The sequence below is a fragment of the Rattus rattus genome, chromosome 6, assembly GCF_011064425.1.
Source record: "Rattus rattus isolate New Zealand chromosome 6, Rrattus_CSIRO_v1, whole genome shotgun sequence".
Classification (NCBI taxonomy): Eukaryota; Metazoa; Chordata; class Mammalia; order Rodentia; family Muridae; genus Rattus; species Rattus rattus.
Window position 1 is genome coordinate 74,642,572 of NC_046159.1, and position 26,893 is coordinate 74,669,464.

At 39.8% G+C, this 26,893-nt stretch overlaps 1 protein-coding gene across 3 annotated transcripts in view; it reads right to left on the bottom strand.

The window, feature by feature from the left end:
• Kdm3a (lysine demethylase 3A) overlaps window positions 1–25,420 on the bottom strand; it is a 43,999-nt gene extending 18,579 nt beyond the window's left edge. The window contains exons 1-12 of one of the 3 annotated variants that reach the window (XM_032906352.1): window positions 25,271–25,374; window positions 24,932–25,014; window positions 24,492–24,707; window positions 17,608–17,763; window positions 16,581–16,691; window positions 13,876–13,978; window positions 12,971–13,095; window positions 12,660–12,732; window positions 12,476–12,564; window positions 6,528–6,691; window positions 4,229–4,740; window positions 271–475 (exon numbers count right to left, since the gene is read on the bottom strand). In XM_032906352.1, the coding sequence (XP_032762243.1) occupies window positions 271–475; window positions 4,229–4,740; window positions 6,528–6,691; window positions 12,476–12,564; window positions 12,660–12,732; window positions 12,971–13,095; window positions 13,876–13,978; window positions 16,581–16,691; window positions 17,608–17,763; window positions 24,492–24,677 (1,724 nt within the window). In that variant the 5' untranslated portion in view covers window positions 24,678–24,707; window positions 24,932–25,014; window positions 25,271–25,374. Of the gene's footprint in view, window positions 1–270; window positions 476–4,228; window positions 4,741–6,527; window positions 6,692–9,376; window positions 9,430–12,475; window positions 12,565–12,659; window positions 12,733–12,970; window positions 13,096–13,875; window positions 13,979–16,580; window positions 16,692–17,607; window positions 17,764–24,491; window positions 24,708–24,931; window positions 25,015–25,270 lie in introns of those variants that run through there. The other 2 variants (XM_032906354.1, XM_032906355.1) reach the window with 2 other exon arrangements.
• Between the last annotated feature and the right edge of the window lie 1,473 nt (window positions 25,421–26,893).

Genomic DNA, 26,893 nt, shown 5'->3' on the forward strand with positions numbered 1-26,893 from the left:
ATTCCCAGCACCATATTAAGTCAAGTGTGGTTTCACAAGCCTGTAAATCCCAGCACTCTGAAAATGGAGACAGAGAGATCAGGAGTTTGAAGTCATTCTTGGCTACTCAGAGATTAAGGGCAGCCTGGGGTGTATGAGGAGAAGTGTAAAAGAGTAAGAGAAAGGTCTACATTACCAAACACATAGTAAAAATATAATTTCTATATTCTAGATGTCATGTTGAGAAGAGAAAGTATGCAGAGACCAGATTACCTTAGCCTTTCCTCTTACCTCCTGAAGTGAAAAAAGCGACAGAACACTGGCGAGTCTTTCTGCTGGTCCTTATCCTTGCGCAGGCTGTCTAATCGACACTCCCGACACTTGGGCAGCTGTGCCACGATGTTAACACAGGAGTCATCCTGAACAAAGGCCTCTCCACTTTGCTGTAGCTTCTTGAGTTTATCTGGGTCTGTCAAAACTGACTTCCGGGCTGGGGCTAGGAAAATAAGAAAAAGGAAATAAAATCTCACATCTCTGAATAGAACAGAACATCAACATTTGACTGAATTCTAGTAAAGAGAGTCAACATTCCCAAAGTAAAGACACTTCTATTTTTGGTTCAGCTAAAATTTCTGAAAAATAGTCCAAGAAAAGACAATTTAAGCAACAACTAGCAAGTTCTGGTCTTTGTAAACAAACAAACAAACAGATTGGCCATCTAAACCACCAAATTCAACAGTCAGACTTACAACTACAATTTAGTGCACCCATTTCTTCACAATGCTAGTTGCCAGGAGACCACCACCTCTAAATATACTCAGTGCAGTCACGGCAGGCACACCCACAGGTCTGCCTCTGCAAATGGCTGCTCTGCTGATTTGCATGCTCAAAAATAAACTATTTAATGAGAAAGTATTTCTCATAAAGTACCCTTAACAAAAGCTATTCAAATAAAAACCTAATTGTTCTCCTGCTAGTCTACAAAACAAGAGCTAGTTTATCAATGCCTTCCCAAGGGATCGCTTGCCTTATACTTGCTGAACTTGCAACCAACCTCCTTGTAGGATTAAGAGCACTGGTTAAAAACAAGACCCCAAGTAAACTCAGGTTCTATGTTGTACGTGGTAATTGGCATAAGAATTATCAAAGGGAACATTAATATAGTTTCTAGAGGAAAAGGTAGAGCTGTCACAGCAAACAAAGGGAATCAATTACTGTGGCCACCCAAATAATGCAGGAGGAATGTAACACAACCCAAGAGACTTAGGAAATATCTCACAGAAAAAGACCTTCCCTAAGGGTCCAAATGAAGTTGGGGTGTATGAGTTCTTAGACAAAAATAAGCTCAAAACAAAAGCACACAGTAAAATGCTAAACAATGCTGTCAGTCCTCACTCCAACCAACATTATGAAGAGTGAAAGAAAGAGCAAAAGAGGGAAAAACTGTAACATGTAACAGTTTAACTAATACATCAATTGAGACACAGGAGGTGTTTTTAAAGATAAAAACATGCTAGTTCAGTGAGATAACTTTCTTTTCTTACCTACATACAAATAACTAGTTACAAGTAAGCTACTAGCTCTTTAGAAATCTCTATCAGTGTCATTCTATGGAGGAGCAAGTCTACCTCTTTCTTCAGCTCCTCCAAACCCAAGAGGACTCCTTAGCTCTCTTTCCTAGAATCCTGCTTTATCTTGTGCCCCACTGATGGCTGTTTCTCTGTGGTTCCTATTAGCGCACAGAGAAAATCCCTATCTCTTACTGGGAGCTCCCTTCCATGGTGTTCTTCCAGTCCCCTCAAACATAGAGGGAGAGCCAGGGCCAGAAAGATCTCAAAGGTCTAATTTTTATAAAAGAAGTCTCTAGCTTCTCCCCTATACCTTGGCAGGCTGAGATGGAGTCACCTTCATAGGGGGAGAAGGGGAGTCTAAGCCAAGTCAGTAGGGGCCAAACTATTTCACCTTATGGTGGGTCAACTAAAGACCATCCATAGCCAGGACCTTTTCATCCTTTAGCATTCTTTTCTATGAAGGCTTTTAGAGGCATCCAAACTGCATCTCTTTGGGACACACCCAACTGCATCTGACTACGCTTTTTATATTTTGCTAGCAGTTAAATTTTCTATGTACAATAATCAAATATCCTGTAAAACTCAAAAAAAAATAGTAGCAGTGATATAATTTTAATTATTCAGATATCTCAACACTATCTTTTTAGAGTTGGACCAGGCTTCAACATATTATAGATGGATGAAATCCTAAGGTTATTTTATTTGATCTGGCTTAAAAGAAGTATCACAGATTAGTAAATTAAATTGTCCAAATGAAGCTTAATAAGGACAACAATCTCTTAGGAAGAGAAGTAGTGCCAAACTGAACACAAAGACAGGTACTTGACTGTACTTCTGCTTTGTGTAGCCCTAAGTGAAGCAGGGGAACAGAATCCTTTTCCAGAGTCTATCTGTACCCACAAACAACTGTAGTGGGCACAACCCAGCAATCCTAGAGGGCTGCTGACCCTACTCTCGGTGACCCCACACTTGGTGTCAGCATGCGCTAGTCCACACAAGGGGCAGCTACGCTGCAGTGAGATAAAGCTGAACGCCAGAGCCTGCTCGGGCACCTGCCACATGTTTACTCATCTAGGATTTTCACTGCCTCTTCACAGAAACTAAAGTGACTCGCTTCAAAAACGAGCTGTGAGGACTGATGACTCAAAAAGAATAAATAGAACAGATACATGGTTATGAATATTCACTTTCTCTTGGGAGTTACATAACTCTTAAGAAACAGTATGTGTTTTACATAATTAATTTTATGCAAGCTAACTGCTCTATCCAACTTGAACCTCAAGAATGACAAAGCTGGGTTGGAAGAATCCCTAGGCAAAGATATTTCTCTATTTTAACCAACACTAGACTAACAAGATTCAGGAGTCAACTTAACCATTCTGCCTTCTGCTGTCAGAAGCCTCTAGCACATTAGTGTGGGTTTGGTTGTTCTCTCATACATCACAGCACACCTAGAGTTCAAAGGACAGCAAGGGAATCAGTCTCTCCTTACAACATGTAGCTTCTGGGGACTGAACTCGGGTCATCAAGTCTTGCCAGCAGACATCTTTACCCAACTGAGCCATCTTGCTGACAATGTTGTTTTGTTTTGCTTTTTTCTGAATGAGGTTTTTTTATTCATTTCATGGATTTAAATAACTATAAAATCCACGCTGACTTTTTTATATAGTAACAAGTCAGGTGTCAAAGGTTACGTTCTTGTAATAACTCTGAACCTTCTGACATGCTGAGGTCCTTCTGATCTTTTTTTTTTTTTTTTTAAAGATTTATTTATTTATCATTATATATAAGTACACTGTAGCTGTCTTTAGACACACCAGAAGAGGGCATCGGATCTCTTTACAGATGGTTGTGAGCCACCATGTGGTTGCTGGGAATTGAACTCATGACCTCTGGAAGAGCAGTCAGTGCTCTTAACTGGCTGAGCCACCTCTCAGCCCTTCTGATCTTCTAATCATAGTAACAGACTTCTGATTACTATGCCCTCATTAGAATGGACTGACAGCACAAGGTGATAATCCTTACCCAAAATGCTTATGACCAGAAGTGCTGTCAACCTGCAGGTTTGGGGCTTGACTATTGCATATACTTAATTGAGATGGCTTGGGATAGGACCCAAGACCAAACTCAATCCACGTGTTTCTTATAGGCCTAAAGTGTTAGTACAACTTGAAGTCAGAGTCAACCTGTCCACTTGGAGTATCTTGCTGGTGACTTAGGTTCTGAATTTAAAACATTTATGAACTTTCAAATTAGGAAAGTTCAACTTGGAAGTAGGAACCAAGGTGTACCATTTTCTCTGCACTAAGAGCATTTAGGTTGAAAACTGAGTATGCCAAGACTAACTTTAAAAACTGTGCTCAGTGTTCCCAACCCTGTTCAACACAGGGGATAGGAACGACACAGTGACACATATATGCAAACTACCTGTGTGAGACCACAAAGTTCCACCTCTCCTGTCCCAACCTGGATGCTACAAAGACAGCAACAGTATGAAGACAAAGCAACCACCAAAGCAGATCTGACCCATTTTAAGTCAAGAGTATGGCGTCCCTGCAGCATGAAAAATGTTAATAAAGACTTACACTAGCCCTGCAGGGGGAAATTTCTAGTCATTCACATATTTTTATCACAGGGAAGAAACATATCATTTACCAATTGAGATTTGAAACACTTACGAGTCTGGGTTTTATTACTGCTTCTTGTACAACAGCTGTCATGATCGACTTTTACTGAAGTTTCCTTTAAATTCTGTGACTGTGAACCTAAATCTGAAGGTCCAACCTTCTTTTCTGCACAGCTATTAAGCCTAGTGACACCTGCTTCCACTTCTGGCTTGTCTGAAAGACCATCGGGTGTGGAAGCTGTGTGCTCTAGACGCTTCTGCAGTTCAGGAGCAGTGGCATTGTCCAGTTCTGCCTTAGAGGAAGTCTTTGCAAGCAAGCACTCCTTTGTAAGGCCAGTGACTGGTTGTGGAGCAGACTCCAGTCTGCTCTCCTGATCAGTGTTTGTTTTAGGCTGGATACAGCTACCTTTGGGCTCACTCAGAATTTTCAAGTCTCCAGCTCCAACCTGAGAAGATTTTGAAGAAAGTAATCCTGCTTTGCAAACATCTGGTTTTGTTCTCAGTACTTCAGATTTTGTATTTAGACAGGAAGAAATTTCTTCTGGTAAACTCTGCTTGTGACATCTGAAAAACAGAGAAGGAGAAGTAGCATCTAGATCTCTCTTATCTCTTATCACCCTAAAACAATACAGGTTGCTGCTATGGCAACCGGCCAGAAAAAAGAAACTGCTGGTGGTAGTAAATTTTGGAAAGGTTTCTGTGAGCTGAGGTTGAGAACCACCACCTGTGGCCCTGGGGAAGTGTCTTACACACTCAGGAAAACGCACTTCTAAATGCTCCCTGCACGCTCAGGACTTCTACTTCTTACAGCGTAATGAACTTAGCGTCTGCTCAAAACAAACATTATCATATGGAACCAGGAAATATATACAGCAGTTAGGAAATTCAGTTATTTTTAATGTGTCAAATTAAAAATTTACACAAGGCCAATTTTCTAATCCCTTCTTTTTCTATTCCAGAAAAACCTGTACTAAAGTATATTATATAACAAAATAAAAATTATTTAAATTTGAAAGAGAAAACAAGTATTCTTATTTACCAAAACGTGAAAATGCAATCTCATGGCAGGCACATACATCGAGACAAAATCTTAAATGTGTATCAGAAGTAATAGAAATCCCCTCAACTACGAAACATACATTTAACACTACAAACCATGGGCAGCATAAAACACTTTTCTGCTATTAATAACAAGCTACCGGGAGTGGCCAGGACCCAAAGCAAATAGACAAACTAATTATTTGCTTGTACATGGGAAGTTATTCGTTATTTCCTCTACTTCTTAAAAAATATTTTTATTTATTCTTTGAAATTTCCACATATTTAAAAATGTATTGTTTTTATTAGATTTATTTTATGTGTTTTGCCTCAATGTATGTATGTGTACCACACCACCTATGTGCCTGGTGCCCTTGGATTCCCCTGGAACTGGAGTTATAGATGATTCTGAACCACCGTGTAGGTGCTGGGAATAGAGCCCACGTCTTCTATAAGAACAAGAGCTCTTAATTGCTATGCAATCTTCCCAGTCCCCTCCCACTATTTATTGGGGAATTCAAATTATAGTTCTCTGCCTAGCCAAACAACACTCTTATTTCTATACTATTTCTTTTAGTGCTGTTGCTTCAAATCTGGTATTTTATCCTAGAGAAGTACTTCTCATTTACACTTTTAATTAGAAATCTTTATTTAGGTATTATTAAACTTCCAACTGTTTCACCCTTCAAGCATACATACGCATGTTAGTACATGTATGTATGTGTAGGTTTGCATACAAGTCAACCAACACTGTGCACTGCTCCTCAAGCTCCATCCCAGGCTGCCACCCACTTTTATCCTAGTTAATTAATGTACTCTCTCCCACATTTTTTACAGCTATCTTCCAACCTGACTTTTCTACATCAGAGTCACTCTGACCCATCTTCAAGTCTGTATCAACTGCACATATGACCATCACTTCCTCACAAGAGAAATCCTTCCCTCTGTCTACTTTAAACTTCTAACCTTCCCATTGTTTTCTTCACCTGTGAACTGACAGGCAAGGCACTGGTTCCATATATTTGTGTTCAGCTCTTCTCTATACCCACATTTTGACTAACACTGGGGTTCAATGCATGTGCCACCCTCTCCTTCACACCCCCACTGATCAAAGTCTTCTACATATAACCAATTCGCTCCCTTTTCTTCCATGTTTGGGTGCCTCTAGTACTTGCACCACTGAAGGCCCCTGATCAATCTGACCCACGGAGCTCCTATGAAAATGCTCCAGGAATATGAGATACAGAAACAATGAGCTGTGAATAAAATGATTTACTTCTGTGATTGAATACTTTGAACAGAGCACTACTCACCCTTGAGGAAGTTTTGCTCCAATGTTAGGTGGAGAATTGGCTGCCTGGGGAGTATTCTGCTGTCTTGGGTCCTTGCTAGATGGGGTTGCTGCAGTACAGCCAAGCAGGATCTCCTTACATACTGTTGTGGGAACAGACTGTACAGGACACATACTGGGAGAGACCTAAAAGATACCAAAACAACAGATATTAAATACAAGATCCCTAGTGGGCAGTTACCATATGTTAATGAATTAAAAGTAATTTCCTTTGTTTACTACAAGTAAGCACAACACCATTGCCAAATAAAGACCAGCAGAATGAACGTGATAAACTCAATACCAAGGACACTTACGCAATAATCTGTAAATACAGCACTCTATTTTTCATGAAATTTAAGTCATCCTATCTTTTTCGGAACTCTGTTACTATATGAGGAAGAGATGTGGCAACTGCTTTATTAATGTGATGCGCAGAGGTGAACTTTTACGTGACAGCTTCAATGGTAGCTGTTTCACATGCAATCATCTGGACATGACTTGAGTGCCCACCACGCACTTATTGCGTAGACTGGCAGGAGAGCAGACACTTAGGACTCTTACAGGCAATGGGACCTACTGGGTACCACGATAAGCCTTGGCAATGCAATAGAGACTGAGGACACGACTCTTGTTCTTATGTGGCTCATCACAAGGTCACCCAAGCTGGAAAAATATTAAGTCATGACTGGCCTATGGGGAAAGCTAGAGTATCTTCCCCCCTTCCTTTTGCATATAATTTTACCTTTGTAAAAGTAAAAATATTGGATCCACATATTTCTATTAGCAATAGAAACAAAATTTCCTACCATGAGAAGAAGAAACAAAACTCAAAAACCGCCAGACCACTTCAGTCTACCCACTTTTACCGTCTTACTAGGTCAGACTCGTCTGCACATCAGTCCTATGCCGTCCTCAGTCATGCCATTCTACCAGACCGCGCATTCACCAACCCAAACCTAACAGCACCTAAACAATGACACACAACTTTCCTCAAGTCTTTAAAACCTGACGACTGTCAACAGACTAAATGCTGTCTAATCATAAATCATTTTTTCACTTATTCTGGCAACTTTGAAGACTATCTAGCACAGAATAAAAAACACCTGAAAATCAGAAATTTTTAATTATCAAAAATTCTGGCACTGTTTCAAATAACTTTTAGGTCCTAAATTATCTGATTTTTCTGACTCTACTGTTGTCAACCTAACTCAACTTAACTTTCTGTTGGTTTTGTACTGCTTTTTAGGGCCGGGACGTTGACTACACTCTCAGGTCAGTCAACTTTATACCTTTGGGCTTGTCTCCTAATCTTTTAAATAAAGAAATTAGTTGAGTTTATTTTTTTAAAGGTGCTTTTGACATACAGTTCTTTGATAATCACTTATTAAATCAGTAGTCTCCAAAAGCTGAATTACCAAATCATTAAAAATGCTTATTCAAGATTTCCTTTTATCAAGTATCTCTTTCCATCTGCCATCTCCCTTCCTTTGAATACATCTAGAGTTCCTATACTAATGTTTATTCTTAAATTACACTCCAAAACCAAAGTACTTCAAAATTTAGATCACAAATTGTAGAATACATGTATTTTTGCTTTGTAAAGTATCAATCTACTTAAGTCAAGAAACTCCTCATCTTCCTCATTCCCAACACCCAATCAATAATCAATCATGACTCCATTTTCAATGTATCCATTTCTGTGACACCACTACTGTGTTTCTCCCAGACTTGACTGACTTCTCTTCATTCTTGCTAATCCCAATCCTGATGCTCCTACCCACCATAGACAAAGCTTTAGAATCCCATATGGTCCAGTCTTTGGGCAACTATCAGTCCCATTTCAATGAACCTATTTCAACTGAACTGGCTTCTCTTCAAACACACTAAAAGCCTGTTCTAGGTTGGGCTTTGTACCTGCTGTTTCTTCTGCCAACTGTTTTCAGCGGCTGGCTGGTTCCATCTTCTTGCCCTTAAATTGACTAATGTCCTCACAATTTCAGGTTACTCACTGCAAAATAGTGTCCTATAGCCACTCCTTAGTTTTATCCAGCAGCCCTTTCTACAGCACCTGTCACACTGTGAAAGTCTCTTTTACTTAGCTGTTCTCAGTGTCCTCACAATGTACATTTGGGCACAGGCCCGCTCCTTTATTTCCTTTATGACTGACATAAGGCAAATAGCAGGAACCCTGATGGAGAGATGTATGAATGACCAGGTGGATGACAGACACAGTAGCACCTCATCTTCTTCAGTAGCTATAGGTGTTAGAAGTTACTTGAGAAGTTGGGCAGTATTAATGCTCACCACAATACATTAATATCTCCTATACAGTATGCAGTAAATATTCCTTGGAAGGGAAGATAGTGAAGAGGGGGAAAAGGAGGAATCTGCTCTTTTTACAATGGTAATTCACCACAAAAAGGAAAGGATTTGGAGAAAAGTAACAAGTGCAACACAGAGGGTAAAATCACTGGATTCAGATATCAAACCTTGGTTTGAAATCAAGTTTTTGGTACTTCTTAGCCACTGTTCCTGTTTATATGGTGATGGTAACATTTACAACAGTGATTGGCACACAGGTAAATCAATCTTAGAGATAAGCTCTCCTAAAGCAGTAAAATCTCATACAGATGTTCTCAATTATGTCACTGGGCAACAGAATCAGCCTTAACTGAGAGTGCTTTTTCTTCAGGAAATGAAGAATGAATGCCTCTCCGTACCCTGCCTAAGACTCCACTTAACAGGAACACAACTCTTGATCCACAACCATTTCACGCACACACTTCTGCACTGGCCTCTGACTTGACAAAGGTCAAAGTTTCTTCTTACCTGAAGAGTTTTCCCTGAAGGTCTTCTATACCAGGCATGGCAATAGTTCCTCCCTGCCAGCAGACGGAGATAATATAATTGAGTGTACGACAGTATTCTAAAAAAGGCACTGCTGGCACACACTCCTCAGCAGACTCTCCCAATTAACCAAGCAGTGTCAGAACTCTGAGGAATAGTCTGCTAGGCAGAGAAGACCTTCAAGGAGCCAGGTATCACACTGGCAAGCATGTTTATCTTAACCACACCACAGCCAAACGTCTCACCTACCTAATCCTAAGCTCCTGTCTTCCAAAGACCACGTTAAGTAAGCCTGTGCCAGTGCCATGTATTTGGGAAGTACAAGCACTGGGAGAATGGTGCCAAGGGTGTTACCGTATTCACCCGTCACTGACATCTATAGTAACTGCTTGCTTTTATTTGTTTCTTTACCTCTTCAGTTCTTGTAAAATTTAGGTCAGGCCAGTGTTTCTAAAGCTTTCTCAATTATAAAATCACACAGAATATAAAAGAATACTGATACAGGAAAATATTCACAAGGAATGAAGGAAAAAAATCTTTTAATTTCAAAAGAGAATATTCTAACACCAGGCCTCTGTAATACACGAAAGGAAGGGTGCACAGAGGAATGGCTACCATTTCTTTGCTTTCCTATATTTTCTTGACTAACCATAAATTTTAAAGTAATAGCAGGTTCCTCAAGCCTCTAACACTCAAGTAAAAGTAAACACTTCCAATTTCCTTTAGAGTAGCATGACTTTAGTTTAAGAACTAAAGTTGGTGTTTTTCTGCTAGTCTCCTACTCCAAGAAGCTCACCTATACTGATGACAAACTTCATGTAGACATCCAATGAGCATAACACACTATAACCTGGGGAACTCAAAGGATCCTCTTGCCTCAGGCTTCTAAGTAACTGGGACAACAAAAGTGCCTAATGGACACTGGTATTTTTAAAGTAAGGAATGTTGTTCCTTTTTCTATGTAGAATGTTGTTCTTTGTTCTATCTCTAGGCCCAAGTTCAGGCTTAAGTTTTAAAGTTTCTACTGTGTCCAACAATGGGTTCAAGATCACACAAACTTACTGAGCATGAGTAGACCATAGAGATGTGCCCAAAGATTAAGTCTTGCTTCCTTTCCTACCAGAGGGAGTCAGGCAGAGGATCATTATGCATATTTCTAAGTGTCTCCTTAAATGTGTTTACCAGATTTAACTACCTTATCCACACCCTAAAGAGCTGACACACACACACACCTAAGAAGTCTCTACTGACCCCAATTCTGTCAGCATATCAGGACAATTTTTCTAATGTCCAAACAAGGTATACCATCCCCATTCCCTGACCCCTTCCCGACCTGACACTCATTCCTACCACACTTCTATGTAAGCAGATGCATTCTCCAGAACAGGGAGCATTCAGCTACCTGGCCTTTACTCACTTCTGTAACAGACTGTCAACAATTCCTCCAATGTCAAAATCTCACAGCTCTAATTCTCTCCACTTTTACATAGCCTCTAACAACACTGAATTACCAGGCAAGATCCTCTGTGAGCCTAACCATAAGACAGATGCACTATAATCATTTCCTGTTTAGTCCTTTAATACTTCTTCCCCAAAAGACTTAATATCCATTTCTTTTAGAATAAGGATCTCTAAACAGCTCAGACCCTCCTTATACTGAGAAACTACACAGTACTGTACACAATCACCTGACCACCTAATTTGAGTTTTGTAAACTAGAGCTGGTGTGTTCCAAGGCACAAACATTCATATTGTTCAGGTCAGTTATTCCCCTACTTCCTCAGCCCTATCTAGTCTTCCACCAAGCCAAATTAATGCTACCCTCTTGGATCACTTTACACCCTCTTACAGTAGCTAATACCATCAAGCGAACTAGTGCCCATGATTCTGCTGTCACTGCATCCCAAATCACGCCATACACTCAAAACTAAACTAAGGCATCCCTTCTACCTCTGAAAGTGCTTCCTTTCTCTTCCCATGCCACTTGTCCTCCAGATATCTAGCACATAGTAAACATCTTTCTGGTTGCATAAATTGGTATATTTGAAATTAAATGAAGATACATAGTATTAATTTTTAATTAATTTCTACAATGACCTCTTTATTCTTTCCAAAACTATTTGAGTCTCCACTAAAGAGGTTCAAGCCTAGACATTTTATTTGCAAGAAAGAAAAAGATTTCCATCACCTTCATTCAGGAACCTCTGGAAAAGTATCGATTCTAAACATACAAAAGGTACAGTAAAGGTCCTATGGTCTATTCTGCCCTTGATCCAGAACCCTAGCTAGATTGTTTCCTTGAGTTTACTCTCCATGCCTTAATACCCTAATATTTAAGGGTCCTTCTTAAATCCTATAACCAGTCTGTTGGTATCATTCTAGCCAATTTCAGAGTTCTAACCCAGAACATAATGACATGGGAAATTGTTCACTTTGCACATATGCATTTGGAACCCTAAACTGTAAAATTTATTTGTCCTAATGACAAAATGAGAAATAGCCCCAAAGAGTATTTCAGAAAAGTAAATAAAACATCTGAACTTACATGGCATCCATAAAAATCAGTTTTTTTTTTTTGAGCCAAAAATTAATCAGCCATTTACTCTGAAAAGGTAATGCATCTGTATACTTAATCACAAATGAACAACACAAGCCATTTTCATGAGCTAAAGGTCCCATTTCAACAACCTTCTCACAATCCTAAGGCTCTTCCCTTCCTCTCATGCCAGGCAAATTTCCAATTTAACTGTACAACTCAATTACCTTCAGAACCAACTCTAATGGTAAAATTGTCATGTACTGAACATTTTAACCAAATAATTAAAAAGAGAGAGAGAGAGAGAGAGAGAGAGAGAGAGAGAGAGAGAGAGAGACAGACTTTTAGATACCCAAAATAGTGAACTAGAAACTTATATTATCTCCATCTGTTTGGGTATAGAAATTATAGCCAAGATCTGGAACTTACAACAGCAGCAACAAAATAGCACAGAACAACAGAACGAACTGCTCCATCACTATTAAAGACTAGCCATGCAATATTAAAGTTAAACAATGCTTCACACAGTGACAAAAACAAGTTACCTCAGAGCAAGATTTTGCTTGTTTAGAAACTGAACTTGCATTATTCTCAGAAGACTTGCGTTTCACAGCTCCAATTCTTGTAGAATTACCTACAATATAGAATAGTGAGTAAATAAGCTTCCTTCTTTTTGTTTAATGTGAGGAGAAAGAAAGAGAAAAGAAAGGTTTAATCAATGTATCTTACCACACGTTACAAAATTATCGTGTACAACTTCAACGTGAATCAGTGCTGGATCAACAATTTTCAGCGCTGGAATCTTAAAAAATAAAACAAAGATACTGGAAGAAATGTAATTGTTGAGAACAATATTTTAAAATTAACATAAATAACACAACAATAGGATACCAGACAAATAACTCCATTCTGTAACAACTGTAATGCCTTTTACTTCTAACTCTGCCACTTTATAAAAGAAGAAAGGGTTTAGCACCAAGAACACAGCGGCTCTGCAGTGTCCTACCCTGTAAGATGACATCAATTATCACTGCTTTTACCTCCTCACAGTTGACTTGAAGAGTTTTGGATGAGGGGTTTCCATGTACAACAGTTGCTGAAAACCACTGAGTAGATGGATCCAAGCTATAAATTCTTACTTCTGAACCAACAAGGTTCTTGTCACCTTTAAAAAAAGAGAGAAAAGAAAAATTTCCACTCTCTCTCCTAGGAATGGCAATACATTTACATTACCATATTCTATGGAACCAAGAAGTACCAAACAGTTCATCAAGGGTGAACTCACCGTTCTTTGCAGTTTTAAAAAAATCTAATGCAGGAATCGGCAAGAGAACTGCTAAGGGGCTAAAAGCTAAGGTTAAAAAAAAAAAGAAAATAGAGCAAAAACTATGGCTATGAAGCTGAGAAACTAGCAACAGTAAATAAAAGGAAAAAAAACCAACAACAACAGAGTACCACATTACGGCCTTTTTAGTTTTTTATGGTTTTTTGACAGGGTTTCTCTGTGTAGCCAATCTGGCGTCAAACTCGAACTCAAGAGATTCTCCTGCTTCTGCCTCCCAAATGCTGGGATTAAAGGCATGAGACACTAGTGCCCAGCTCTCAAATAATATATCAACTTCATTTAACAAAAATTCCAAATACAGCAAGTCTATGTCAAAATATAGCTGGGTTTTGTTAAGTGCCACCTCTGAACTCTCAAATTTCCAGGAGCTTTAGTATTAAAAAAAAAAAATCTGTTGGTCACATAGTACCATATAAAAGGTAACAAACAAAATTTAAAAAGATTTTAAATTAGAAATTTCTAATCTCCAATATCCAAAAAAAGAAATGTTTCTTTCAAAAAACATTGTTTCTTCCAATGAAAAGTAAAAAGTCTAAATTCTAACTTCTTATAGGTCTATCACTGGCTAACTCATGAACTGTCAACAGATCATTTGTGTACCTTGTAAAAGATGGCTTTCATCCAAATGTTTTACAATCAAAGCTTGAAACTCTTTACTGACCGTCTGATTATCAGTAAGGGAAAGCCGAAGACTGTTTACATCCTGTAAAATCAAAGACCAGAAGAGGATTTTATGAAAGTTAAAGATTGAATCAGATTAAACAGTATTTACTAACCATTTGACTGTATCAAACTACTGCAACTCCAGGGAACTAAACAGGTTAAAAGTCACACCACTAAACAATTACAAGTGTTTAACAGACTGAAGTTAAATCCCCCGAGTTAGGAACACAAGAGGAACTTCAAGAGGTAGGCTGGGAAGATGGCTCCGGGGTGAAAGCACTGTTGCTCTTCTGGAGCACCAAAGTCTGGTTCCTAGAGCCCGTGCCAGATGCCTGTTAGCTCCAGGGACTCCAGTGCCGCCTTTTGACCTCCAAGGGCATTCACACAACAACTGGTACACACTCATTCAGACACAAATAAAATAATCTGTTTTCAAATAATACACTAGGAGTCGATGTGTAATTTTGGTTATGAGAATAATATACAAATTAAACTAATCAATCCAAATTTAAAAATATTCTATATCCCAAACCCTACGGAGAGGGAAAACCCAGAAAATACACGAGACTAGTGCACACCATCGGTTCGTTGAAATTGTTTTTAAAAATTATTTCACACAAACTCATGTAATCTAACTAGTATTCTAAATGCACTTTTGTAATAAAAGATGGAAGGACAAACAGAAAATCTGAATGAATAGCCTAAGACTCCAGAGTAAGTCTCTTCTGAGACACTCTGTTCTTGGCAGTAGTTCTATCTTGGCACTATCCCACAGTTCCCTGGTTTTGTGAGCATACCCAGTTATGATAAATTTATACAGAAACTGTCAATAGGAATAACCCGCCAAACCCAACAGGACAAAGGGGGAAAAAAGCTGCTAAACACAGAGCCCTCAAGTAGCAGGCCTTCAGGCTTCACCTGTGACTTGGTAGTCAAGAATGCTTTCCTTGTTTCTCCCACTGTAAACAACTAGTCTCGGAGTAAGGGGCCATGCTAGAAAAAAATACCAAAACATTTCTTTGGCCAAATAACTTCAGATAAAATCTAGAGGCTCCGAGTATGTTCAAAGTCAATCCCTAAACATTCAGATGTGGGTGTTTTTACTGAAGGCATTTATTGCTCTTACCGTTAAGAGGAGTCTCTAATTCCTACTCCAAAAGAACAAAGATAGCCGCACTGGGCTCTCCAATGAGGCAGACTAACTCTAGTTCACCCAGGAGATTTTTAGGACCCAACTAGTATGTCAGTTGGCTCAGAAACCCCTTTCTTACTCACAGATTATCATATTCAATGTCAAGGCAAACCAAGAGTTTCAATTTTAACTTCTGCATATGTGAAAGAATTTTTCAGGCGCAACCCACATTACTTTACAGCAAGCAAGTAAATCATATCCCTCCACCGAATTATACAGAAGTGTCTAGCTACAAGACAATGCCCTAAAGAAATGAACTTTGACCATTCTTCAGCAAAAAGTAACAAAAACCATTATGTCCTTGATAGTAATATGTAGTTACATTCACACTGATAATCCAGTGCATTTTTCCTAAGAATAAAAATTTCAACCCGGATTTTTCAGTCTTAAGAAACAAAACTAAGAATTCTTTCACTGAAAAGCTAGGACACACGGAGCTATAAATTCTGAAAGCAATGCCAAAAATAAAAACTACTCTCACTTCTCAGAAAGTGAGACATCTGTATCACTGTTAGCAGTCCTTCCCTTTTAACAAATTCTTACCAATCACCTATGAGCAAGATCCAAGAGCTTTATCTTATGAGAGCTTTTTATGTTGTAAAAAAGACCTGAGTTCTGCACACTGATTGGACATGCATTGTGACTAGTGAATACTGCTGATGGTGAGGACTGACTACCCAATTGCTAAAAATGTTGAACTAGGGAACATGGAACAACTGCTCTGAGGAGAAATACAGGGGTTTTAAGAACTCTAGTCACATTTTCATCAACTGATCAATAGGCAACAGTTTTATCTTATATCTGTCCAAAGACAGTTATCTTACTTGGTATATTGCTGCTGATCCATTAACCTTGAACCTCATGGGTAAACCAAACTTAGTAGCTAATGTACATTTCCTTCTTGAATACTTTCCTGCAGACAGCATTGCAACATTTAGGGGCACTTAAAATAATGAAATTATCAAAAATTATTAGGGGCAAAACAAAGAGGATGAAAATGGAGTGGGAAAGAAACAACATCACTAAGCTGCATGATGAAATTTCTTTACACTATCAAAGCTGAAATAAAAAATGCAGAAGACTGTGTCTGACTTCAACTGAGACTGGCATCAGGAATCAGAAAACTGTTGCTCTGTGCAGGACTCCACACAGGGCCATGAATGATAACAACAACTAAGACTCATGAATGAGGACCACATAGAATACCCATATAAACAGTAACTTTGAAAAGTCACTGTGAGATCACCTACCTTTTTCCACACCACACTGTAAATCATCAATGTGTCCCAAGAGACAGCCAAACCCACAGGCTACCTAAGAGATGCTACACAGCAACTCTGTTAAATTCTTCCCGTTGAGGTACAGGCACATGGGCAATGAGTAAGAGCATTTGACTTCTCCCATGAGCAGAACTTCTACTTGTGTGTTAAAGACCACGCCAAGAGTTTACCTGTATAGGTTTCAAAAGGTCTTTGGAAACAAATACACTTTGCTGATCTCCAAGAAAGCGAACAGACGTTATGGATCCCAAGCCAGCTTTGTCTAGTAGAGATTTGTACATCTAAAAACAAACAAACAAAAAAAAATATAAAAACAAAGACAGAACAAAAAAAGTGTTATGTCATTTTAACTACTATCAACATCAATCTGGAAATAGGAACTGACAACTTTCCACACATAAAGAAGTAACAAAGCCAATAAGTTTTTATTTACTGCAAGGATTTCCTAACATTTATGCTGCCACCAGATTACAACATTTATTTAAACCCAGTAATTTAAACCAGATGTACATTTGGAAGTTATTAACACACAGGTTTACAGATCCATGATTTCCCAAAACCTTATGTGGGAAAGAAGTGTATATATGTTTTTCTGAGAGACAGAGTATGTTTTTAGAAAATTCTTGGCTGGAAAAAAATACAAAGGGTGAAATGTAACCACTGTCCTATATTGTTCAAACACCTAGAGTAGCTTTTCACTTCAGAGACAAAATCTGAACTTTTCTAGCATCCTGCAGAGTCTAGCAGTTTTCCACCTGCTTCCCGGCTTCTCCAACTACTCTATACCTGACTCTTCCTCCTTCAAGCTCCACCTTGTCTCTCATGAAATCTGGTATGTCCTCTCCAGATCTACTTTTGCTGCCTGTCAGATGTACTTTAAAAAAAGTCAGCAGCAAAACCTAATTTTCTTCAAATGCTGACTATCTAGCCAAACCAAAGAACTATGTGAATGTACACCTTGCTACTTTCTACCTCCATCCTGATTTTAAATAAGGTCCTAAAAAGTCATGGGACCTGCCTAAAACCACAGAGCTCCAACTAGGGTAGGCAGAAGGTCAGAAGTGCCCCCCTAACTCTTCCACACTGCTATACGTATGACACTACTGTTTCAAAGGAACATTATGCTCCCTTTGTTTCACCCTCAATGGATTAAATATTCTCCATTTGTCAGTTCAATGAAACACAAGTTTTACTCACTATTGCAGGCCACTGAATAACTTGCTCAGGAATCTCAGGTGATTTTCGTTCTGCCAGAACCAGGTTATGTTCTACTAAAAATGCTCTTCTTAGAAGGCTGTAGACATCTATCCATCTTCTCTTCCTCCAAGACTCTCCATCAAACTCCACACACACCTAAACACAGCAAAGCAAAGTCAATTATAAATGAAGTTCTATACTTGCATTATCCTACTTGGAATGCAAGGTGTTTCCACCAGGTACCCGATCTCCGATCTCCGTTTCAAAGACTTCTTTGGGATGCAAAAGTCCAGAGCAACGCCCTCAACGTTCAGTCAACGCCCTCAAGATGACCTCTGAAAGCCCAGAACTCAAAGAACCCCCAACAAAAGGGTTTTACATATGCTAATTAGAGTATGATCTCAGAGAGTTAGAAGGAATTTAAAACCCAAAGAAATACTTATCACACTGCATTTTAATTCAGTCAACATTAAAAGTGGGTTTAAGATGACTCTTCCACCACCACAATCCACCTTGGGAGTTCCCCAGTATCAGAAGAACTTAGCACAAAGCCTTATATATCCCTTCCAACTAACCTGGAAAGTTCACCTCAGAGAAGCCTAAAGCTTATCTGGTTACTCACAGAGAAATCAGTATATAAAGATGTGCTGGGGCTGGGGATTTAGCTCACTGGTAGAGCGCTTACCTAGGAAGCGCAAGGCCCTGGGTTCGGTCCCCAGCTCCGAAAAAAAGAACCAAAAAAAAAAAAAAAAGATGTGCTGCTGTCCTGTGCTTGCCAGTGCTGACCACGAAGCTCAGGGCAAGTGCTCGTCACTGAGCTGTGTCCACAACCCAGAGTTTCAGGTATGAACGTTAAACTATCTTTGAAAGTTTCCCAAGTATTGCAATGCCTTATGCTTCTGACATGCAAAATGTCTGAAAACCTTAACACTGTAACTGCTACTACAGTTTGTATAAAGCTATTAAGACAAAACAAAAACATACAAACAAACAAACAAAAAAAAAACCAAAAAACAAACCCACCACAAACCCAGAGCAGGTCTGTTAGCAACTCTGAGCCAGGAATTACTCACAAAATCTTGAAGATTATAAAATTTGCTAAAACACCCTGCATTTCTCTGTCATTAATCTAGATCTTTAATCTTCTTTAACAGATTTCAATAAAATCACTTAATATGCAGTGCAGAAGATAAATTATTTTTATTTAAAATTCTTCCTCCTACAAACCAGTCTCTCACTTTGAATTTCAGTTTATCTTTTATCTAAGAATCTGATCCTGACTCCTACTCCCCAACAGTGAGACACTAGCTCATTCGCTTCCACTCTTCACTAGAAGCTAAAGAACCCTTTCTTTGGAAACGCTTTTCCTTACCAGAGTCAACATCTGCTGTGGTAGATGGAATGAAGACATCTGTACCTTCTCTTCCTGATGCTCACGCACAGTTGGCTATTTGTGGAAGACTGACATATAAACTCTAATAGGTCAAAGTCTGTGTCTGCTTTTGCTTGCCATCATGGATCACTGGCACACAATTTCTAATCATTAACAAAATTATTAAAATGGATAAATCAACATCTCTCTGAATTAATCTGTTTCTCTTATCTACCTACATAGATGGCAATGAGTTTCCACCTCAATACTGCTAACTCTAATACTAAACCTTGGCTAATGTACACAGTATCTTCTTAGACTCACTGAGACTGTGGGCTAAAGAGCTGGCTCAGCAGTTAAGAGTACTTGCTGTTCTTACTGAGGCTTGGGTTTGGTTGCCAGCGCTCAAATAGTAGCACAAACTTTTAACACCAACTTCATATTCAAAAACTGACATGTTCCTATTTCCTAGCCAGAGAATTTCATCTGTTCACATCAGCCTTATGTCTAATCCAGCTTTCAGTAACAGGTGTTTTTTTTTTCTGTATATCAGAAATACGGAAAAGAGATAACCATAAACAAAAATACAGATTAGAGATCTGGGGTTTGACTCCCAGCTTTGATAAACCTTTATTATGGATGATTTTACATGAACAAAATCAATGTGAGAATATAAGGAAACTAACCTGAGCCTCAAGTCAAGAACCATTATTCTGTATGATGTGTAATGATCTGATGTACAGCGTAAGGACTGATTTCACATTCCTGGCACCCACAAAATGAGACAACATGTGCCTACCATTCCAGTGCAAGGGAAGAGACAGGAGGATCTGGAGGTTTGGTGGCCAGACAGTTTTTGGTCAGCAGGCTCCAGGGTCAGTGAGACCCTGTGTCAAAGAGTAAGGTGGAGGGTGATAAGTAAGGCATTCATCAACCTGATTCTACCACATACATGCATACAACATACACATATGCTCGAAAGAAAAGAAATATACTGGCTAAAAAAAAACCCCTCTAAATCCTAAATTTAATTTTCTAAATCTTATTTTACTAGCTTCAAAACCATAATAGTAACATGCATCTCACTAAATTTAGATTAAAAAAAAAAAACATGCCATAAGTGGCTTCCCAAACCTTAAGATCACAATTATTACCCATTCAGATTACCCATTAAGATAACCTAATTTAAAAGTCATACAAGAGCACTCTCACATTAGAAATACTTAGAAGGGAAAACAAAAACAAAAACCTTAGCTACTCAAAACTCTCCAATTCTTTTAAACTGCAAAATGATATCATCATCTACAAACCTCAATTGCCCAAACAACACAATCATGATTTTTAAAAAGAACAAAAAGCTCTCCTATTTTATAATTTTATTTTTGGCTGGGTTGTATTTATAGATATTGTGGGGCACATGCCAAAGGCTGGACAAATCTACATGACTTTCAAGTATCAGGTTGTATTTGGCTAAAATTCATATTAGCTTTGGTTTAAAAAAAATGACTTGCACAAAATATTTACTGTAATCTAAAACTTATGAGCTTTCCTCAACATTTTTTAGTTTCCTATCAAAACCATGCATATCTTTTAGAAGCTAGTGGACGCTAGTGTAGCATGCCTGAGGTCGGTCCTGAGTTAAGTCAGGCATGGTGATGGAAAAGCAAGGGTTAAAGCTCAAGGTCTTCTTCAGATACAAATTCAGTACATGAAACCTGTCTCAAGTTATCAAATAAAGGGCACTCCTTTTAAGATGTTCTGCCAATATTTCTATCAGATGATATGCAAAGATAACTAAAGTAACCCATACAAGTTTATGAGCTGATCGATCTACCTGGTTTCCATTGTGTTCTTTTCATGGGCATACAAACAAATGTTATTTGTGCTTAACAAACTATGGTTGATTACCTGTATTTTCCACATTTGCTTTTAATAGAGTATAAGTGGTGCCTATTAGTCTATCAAATATCTTGATTTTAGATAGTTCTAAATATTTCAAGCTAATTTTTCTCCCAATAATGAAGTCTGTATGTTACATGGAGCAATGTTACATCTAATCAAGCTATTCTCCAAACCTACCAATTTTGGTTTAAACTCATCTCACCTGGTATATAATTGTAAAACCATTGAAACGCCAAGAAAAATGTTTCCAAGTTCAGAGTAGGAACATAGAGAATGGTGTGGTTAGTGTAGTTTTGATTATATGTTGACTCTATGCCAACTTTATAATGTATAGAGCACTAGAAGTTTCACCACTCCATAAATTAAAAAGAATTCAATGAGTGTGCATGTATGTATGTGTGCAATGCTACTTGAAAATCCTATAACCTAACATTCAATTGTAAGAGGAAAACTGTTTATTGTACTGTGCTATGAGTTTCTAGTTTCACACAGCTTCACTGGCAGTGGGATTCACAATTTTCCAGTTCTAACAGTACAACAGGGCAGAGAACATCTAACTGCTGACAGCAGTAAGAAACAGTTTATACTTATTTGCTAAAGATAGCCAAAGGAAGGAGCAGAAAACTCAATAAAGCAGACAAAGAAACTAAAGACCTACATAGGCAAGGTAGGGGTAGAGGACCTTCCCAACACGCAAATGTACCCTTCCCTCTCAAGAAGACACAGTAGGGTTAGATAAAACAAGTCCTTAAATCTAGGAAACGGTCTCTGCCTCATCAGTAAGTTATTCCTGTTTCCCCATAGCAAAGGAAAAGTTCTCCTAAGTCCTTCACTTATTCATCCAAGTATTTGAACACATACTAAATGCCAAGCAAAGTTCCATTGTTAGACATAAAGAAACATGCAAAATAAAGCACCCTAACTCCACTCTAACTGAAATGAAAGCCACTGCCTAAGGTCTGGAGAGAAGAGTGAACAAGTTATTTAATTTCTTTAAATCTCACTTCTTACACTAAAAGAAAAAAAGAAAAAAGGAAAAAAAAGAAAAGAAAACAAACAAACAACAACAACAACAAAAAAAACTTACCCAATTTGAGGACACTTAGAAGGGTTCAAAAGACACCATAGAATAATTATTTAACACTGACCTACTTTAACAATGTTCTCACCTTAACTTCTTCAAAATCCACTACTCTGGATATTGCTTTTCTAACCTTTAAAATCCTTTTGTTACAAAATGTTTTCCAGATGAAACAATGTTAAGCAGCCTTCACCTTGTTTTCCTTCATCCAGAAAAGCTGGACTTGCACACAGTAAATGGACAGTTGCATACAACCTGAAATTCTCTTTTATTTAGCCTAGTAACTCCATCACAAGACACCCTCACACCATCAAGACTCCTAGGCCCAGATGTAAACATGGTTTTAATTACTGGTTGTTGCTTTATTCTCACTGAATATAACTTGGTTCTAGAGTTGCAAGATACATTTTTGTTAAATACAACTTAATTACTTTTGCGATCAACTAGGGATCAACTAGGGAATGTAGCAGTAAATGCTTGGACAAACAGAAGCAGGTTTGCACCTTAGAGAAGGACTGAGTTGTAAGAGTTTCTCAGGCAAAACCCATAACAAAATTGTTTTTGAACTGAAATCCTAGAAGATACACTGTTAAAAACTGATTCAAGTCCTCCCATCATTATTTAGTAACTAATTACAGCAGCCCAGACCAAAGACTTGTCTGAAAGTGAAGCTCCTCCTAAAAGGGTTTTGTTTTGTTTTTTTTTGGGGGGGGGGGACAATATAAGTTAAAGACCTTTTACTTTACATGTGAAGTCCAACAGGCCCTTAATCATGAGAAGGAAACCTAGTCTCCTGTCAACCTCCCAAGAACTAAGGACTATAAAGTTTAAATATTGCTCCCATTTAGATCAGATCAAATAAATATACTAGAATTTCTTTTTTAACTTGACAAAACAAAAACAAAGACAAACCCCACAACCACGATTGAAATCTAGTACATGAGCCTATATTAGATACAAAGGTTATTAGCCTAGAGCAAACAGGCTGGTCATCTGCATACACCTGCCTCTAAACCTTGATTTGGTAGATAAGTGGAATGGAAGAGAAAAGACATGTTTCAGAGTCCAAGTAGTGGCAGCTCTGTGGCACAACTTTGACCAGGCAGCATGATGGCTAAGGGGGAAGTAGGGAAATTTCCTGGACTAGAGTACAGGCCATGTTAATTTCTAAGGATGGGGCCCATAGGCCATGAACCTCAGCCTTCCCCAGGCACAGGTCTTCATCAGTAACATGGGATCAACAACAAACAGTCCTTAGTAGCCCAAAGCACTGCTGTAAGGACCAAGTAAAGTGTAGTTGCTAGTGATCATTATGATGCCTGCAACGAGGTTAAATGCCCAGTGGTCACTTTTCCTTTGCAACATGAACACAAGGCACATGGTGGAAACTCTGAAAACACATAGGCAAGTAACTTTTTCCAATGATCCTCTCAAGACTTATAGGCATGAACTGAGTTCAAATGAAGTGTCTCAGAAATCAACATTTAACTCACAATGGCTAAAACCTGCTTCCTTTAAGTAGTTTTCAAGAAAATGGCAAAAACAGAAGATCCCAAGGCATGCACATTATTCAGGGTAGAAATATCTTCTGTCTTGACAAACTTCCTTTAAGTTATAATCACTATGGAGCCTTTGTTAGGAATCTTTTTTCAGATGTTTTTGCACAAGGAGTCTTTGTGGGCACAATGGCTTCCTCACTGGTTATTTCCCTACTATTTTGTCACACCAATATTTGTATCACAGAGTAGAATTCATTCCTTTCAAAAGATCTAACTGAAAAAGGTTCCTTCCAGAATGTGTTCGCTGGTCACACGGTTCCATTTCTCTCCTTCCTCTCAAATACCCTATATGGGACAACTCCACCCAAGGCTTCCATACATGGCTGTACCCACAACAACCCAGCCTCATTAACAACCAGAGTCCCTCCCACTCCTGCCTCACTAACCACACATCCACAAATACCCACCGAACAAGCCAAACAGAACTAAAAAACACAACTAAGCTCCTTCCCTTACATTCACACTTCATTTCCACGTTGTAAAGTTTAAGAAGTTGAATGAAGAAATAAAAAGGAACACCCCCACCTGAAATCATCATTTTTGAAAGCACTTCCAAGCTAGCCCTCAATGGTGACTCTAAATGTCATCCACTTCTTTAACCTATTACTAATAAACAATATTTCTCCCGTTGAGGGCATAATCAGACTGTCCCAGCGGGACCCAGTGCCTGCGTTAATGAAGCATGTCTGAACAATCCTAAACCCACTATTGATCTCGGGCCACTGGAGCTCTAGGCCAAACACACCTTGACACTACACACCATTTCAAAGACTTTCATGGTCTAGAGTTCGGCACCTTCTGATCACCTGCCAACTTTCTAGTGGCCCATTTCAGAAAAGGGAGGGAGGGGCGCTTGACTGTCCCGTTACCAAGGTAACTGAAAACCGTCTGACTGCCCAGCCCCCAGAAGATGGTTTTGTTTGTTTGTTTAGGGGTTTTGTATTTTGTTTTCGTCTTTTTGCTTTTTTACCTTCAAATCTTTCTTGGTAACGTCAGTGTGAGAAACAGCTCGAATGGTCCCGGACAGCCAAGGCCACTCTGCAACGCGCTCCAAGTCCCAGTTGTCGTGGCCGCCGTCGCTGCCTTCAGCTGCGGACAGACTGAGGAATCGCTTCCCCACCAATACTGGCCAACTTTCTCCGAGCGTGAGCACCATGGTTTCCACGCCAGCAGGAAGGGCTCCTCCCTGCAGAAGGCACAAAAACAAAATGCGATGGGGGCGGCCGAGGTCGGAGGCGGCCCGAAAAGACGAAGCGCCGACGGGGACCGGTGGAGTGACACCCCCGCAGGTGGATTCCGCACCCCAAGCTGCCACCAGCGCCTCCCCACCCCCCCACTACTCCCCCCCGCAAACACCCGCCCGAGTGCCGCGTGACCCTCTCGCCCCAACAACTTTCGCTTTTTCCAAACCTTTCAAAGCTGGACACTGAGAGAGAGAAGGGAGGACTGAGCCGCAGCGCCAGTGCTTTTGCCTAAGTGTTCGTCCCCTCGCCCTGGCAAAGAAAAGGCTCCCTTAGTGCCTAGGGCCCGTCCCAGCGGCCGGTCCCCGCCCCGAGCGGCCTCGGAGCCGCCGTGGACTAGCTCGAGACTCGACACTTGCCGCGCCCCCGCCCCCCGCTTCCGGGCCGCCGACTCGGGCGCACCCCCGCCCGTCCTGAACCGTGAACCGAGAAGACGCGGCGACCGCCCGCGCGGGTCCTTCACCCTTCTCCCTCTGTCTCCCGCAGCCGAGGCCCGCGGAGCGCTTACCCCGCCTCCCGCCTCCCTGAGTCACCCGCGACGGCGGCAAGAGAGCCCAGCCGCCCAGCCGACTCTAGCTCTGACTTGGTTCAAGAGCTCTCTCACACAAGACACGCACAGCCTCCCGGGCCCGCCCCCTCGGAGCCGCTGCCACCGATGATTGGCTGAGTGGCGGGGGATAGGCGGGGCAGCCAAGGAAACTCTTGGTTTCTAATGGTTAAACTGAAGAGGGCGGGGTCGGGAAAAAAAAACAATTCCTTGGCTGCCTCCTCCCTTCCCCCCTCCCAGCACCGACTCGAAGCCGACCCCCATTAAAGCGCGCAGACTGCGATCAGCAGATCCTTCCGCCGCAGCTCCATTCTTCCATTTGTTGCCTCGCGCTACGCAAAAAAGTCCCGCCGAATCGGTTATCGACTTTGAGGCCAGAAAAGAAAATCACACAGGCTCACAGATAAGAGTGAATGGGGAGACCCAGGACCATGAGCGCCTATTGGATTGCACTTGAAGCGCGTAGGCTGTCGAGCAAAGACGGACCTTCCACTAGGCGGAAGAATCTCACGGGAAAGGGGCGGGGGCGGTACACAGCCTGCGGGGGAGGGACAGCACCGGGACGTGCGGTTTCAAGCGTACGCAGCTAGAGGGGGAGGAGCGACTGGGCTCCGGGGGCTCGTGCGCAGGCGCCAGAAGGGGCGGACTCTGGAGCTTGGGTTGATGGGTGAAATGGCCGCTGGAGGCGCAGGCGCACGTGGTACTGATCATGACTGTCTAGGTCCGCCATTTTGAAGGATAAATGAAGAAAGGCAAGGAGTTGCTGGAAAACGATGTTCATTAAATCTAAAGGCAAACAATCTATTCAAAACTATGTGGAATGCAGGGTTTCTTTAAAAAAAATGCAAGGTGGATATAAGATGTTTTGAGACAACAAAGAAATTGAAAAAGGAGATGAAGTTGATGATTAAAGAGCTAATGGAAGAGGTGACTTTGAAAGACAAAGGAGAGAAAAGATGATTTTGTGGTTTGGACCAGAGGATTCTTGGTTGAATCAGAAAATGGAATGAATAATTGAAGACTTCTTTATGAAGCCTGGTGTTTGACCTAGCATCGCACTTAATCTTTATTATAAAATGAAAGGAAATTTAATTTTAAAAGTATGAAAATGAGAATTAAGAAAAAGTTGAAAAAGTAGTAGGAAATGAATACACAATGCAAATTAGTACCAGATGTTCATTTTGAAAAATACTTGGTTTGAATACATGACGTCAGGATGTTAAAGCTTAAATAATGCTGAAGTTGAATAAACTGAATTGAATTTATGATATTCGAACCATTAAGAGATGGGAAATGGAATGAAGAAACCTATCCACTTCAACAAAAGGCAGAAATGGGAGCAAGAAAAACAAAAGAAAGAAGAAGAAAGTATGGTTAAAAATAAAATGACAGGAATAAGTCCACTTGTATTTACAATAAATATAAATGGGTTAATTTTATAAATAAACATGGAGAGGTTCTTAGTGATTTAAAATTTTTTGACATAAGAATTAAGTACAGCATAAGAAGCTTGAAACTATTAGGGTAAATTTTTTGTAAGACTAATCAGAGGAAAACTACATTAGCATCTTTATACATTATTTA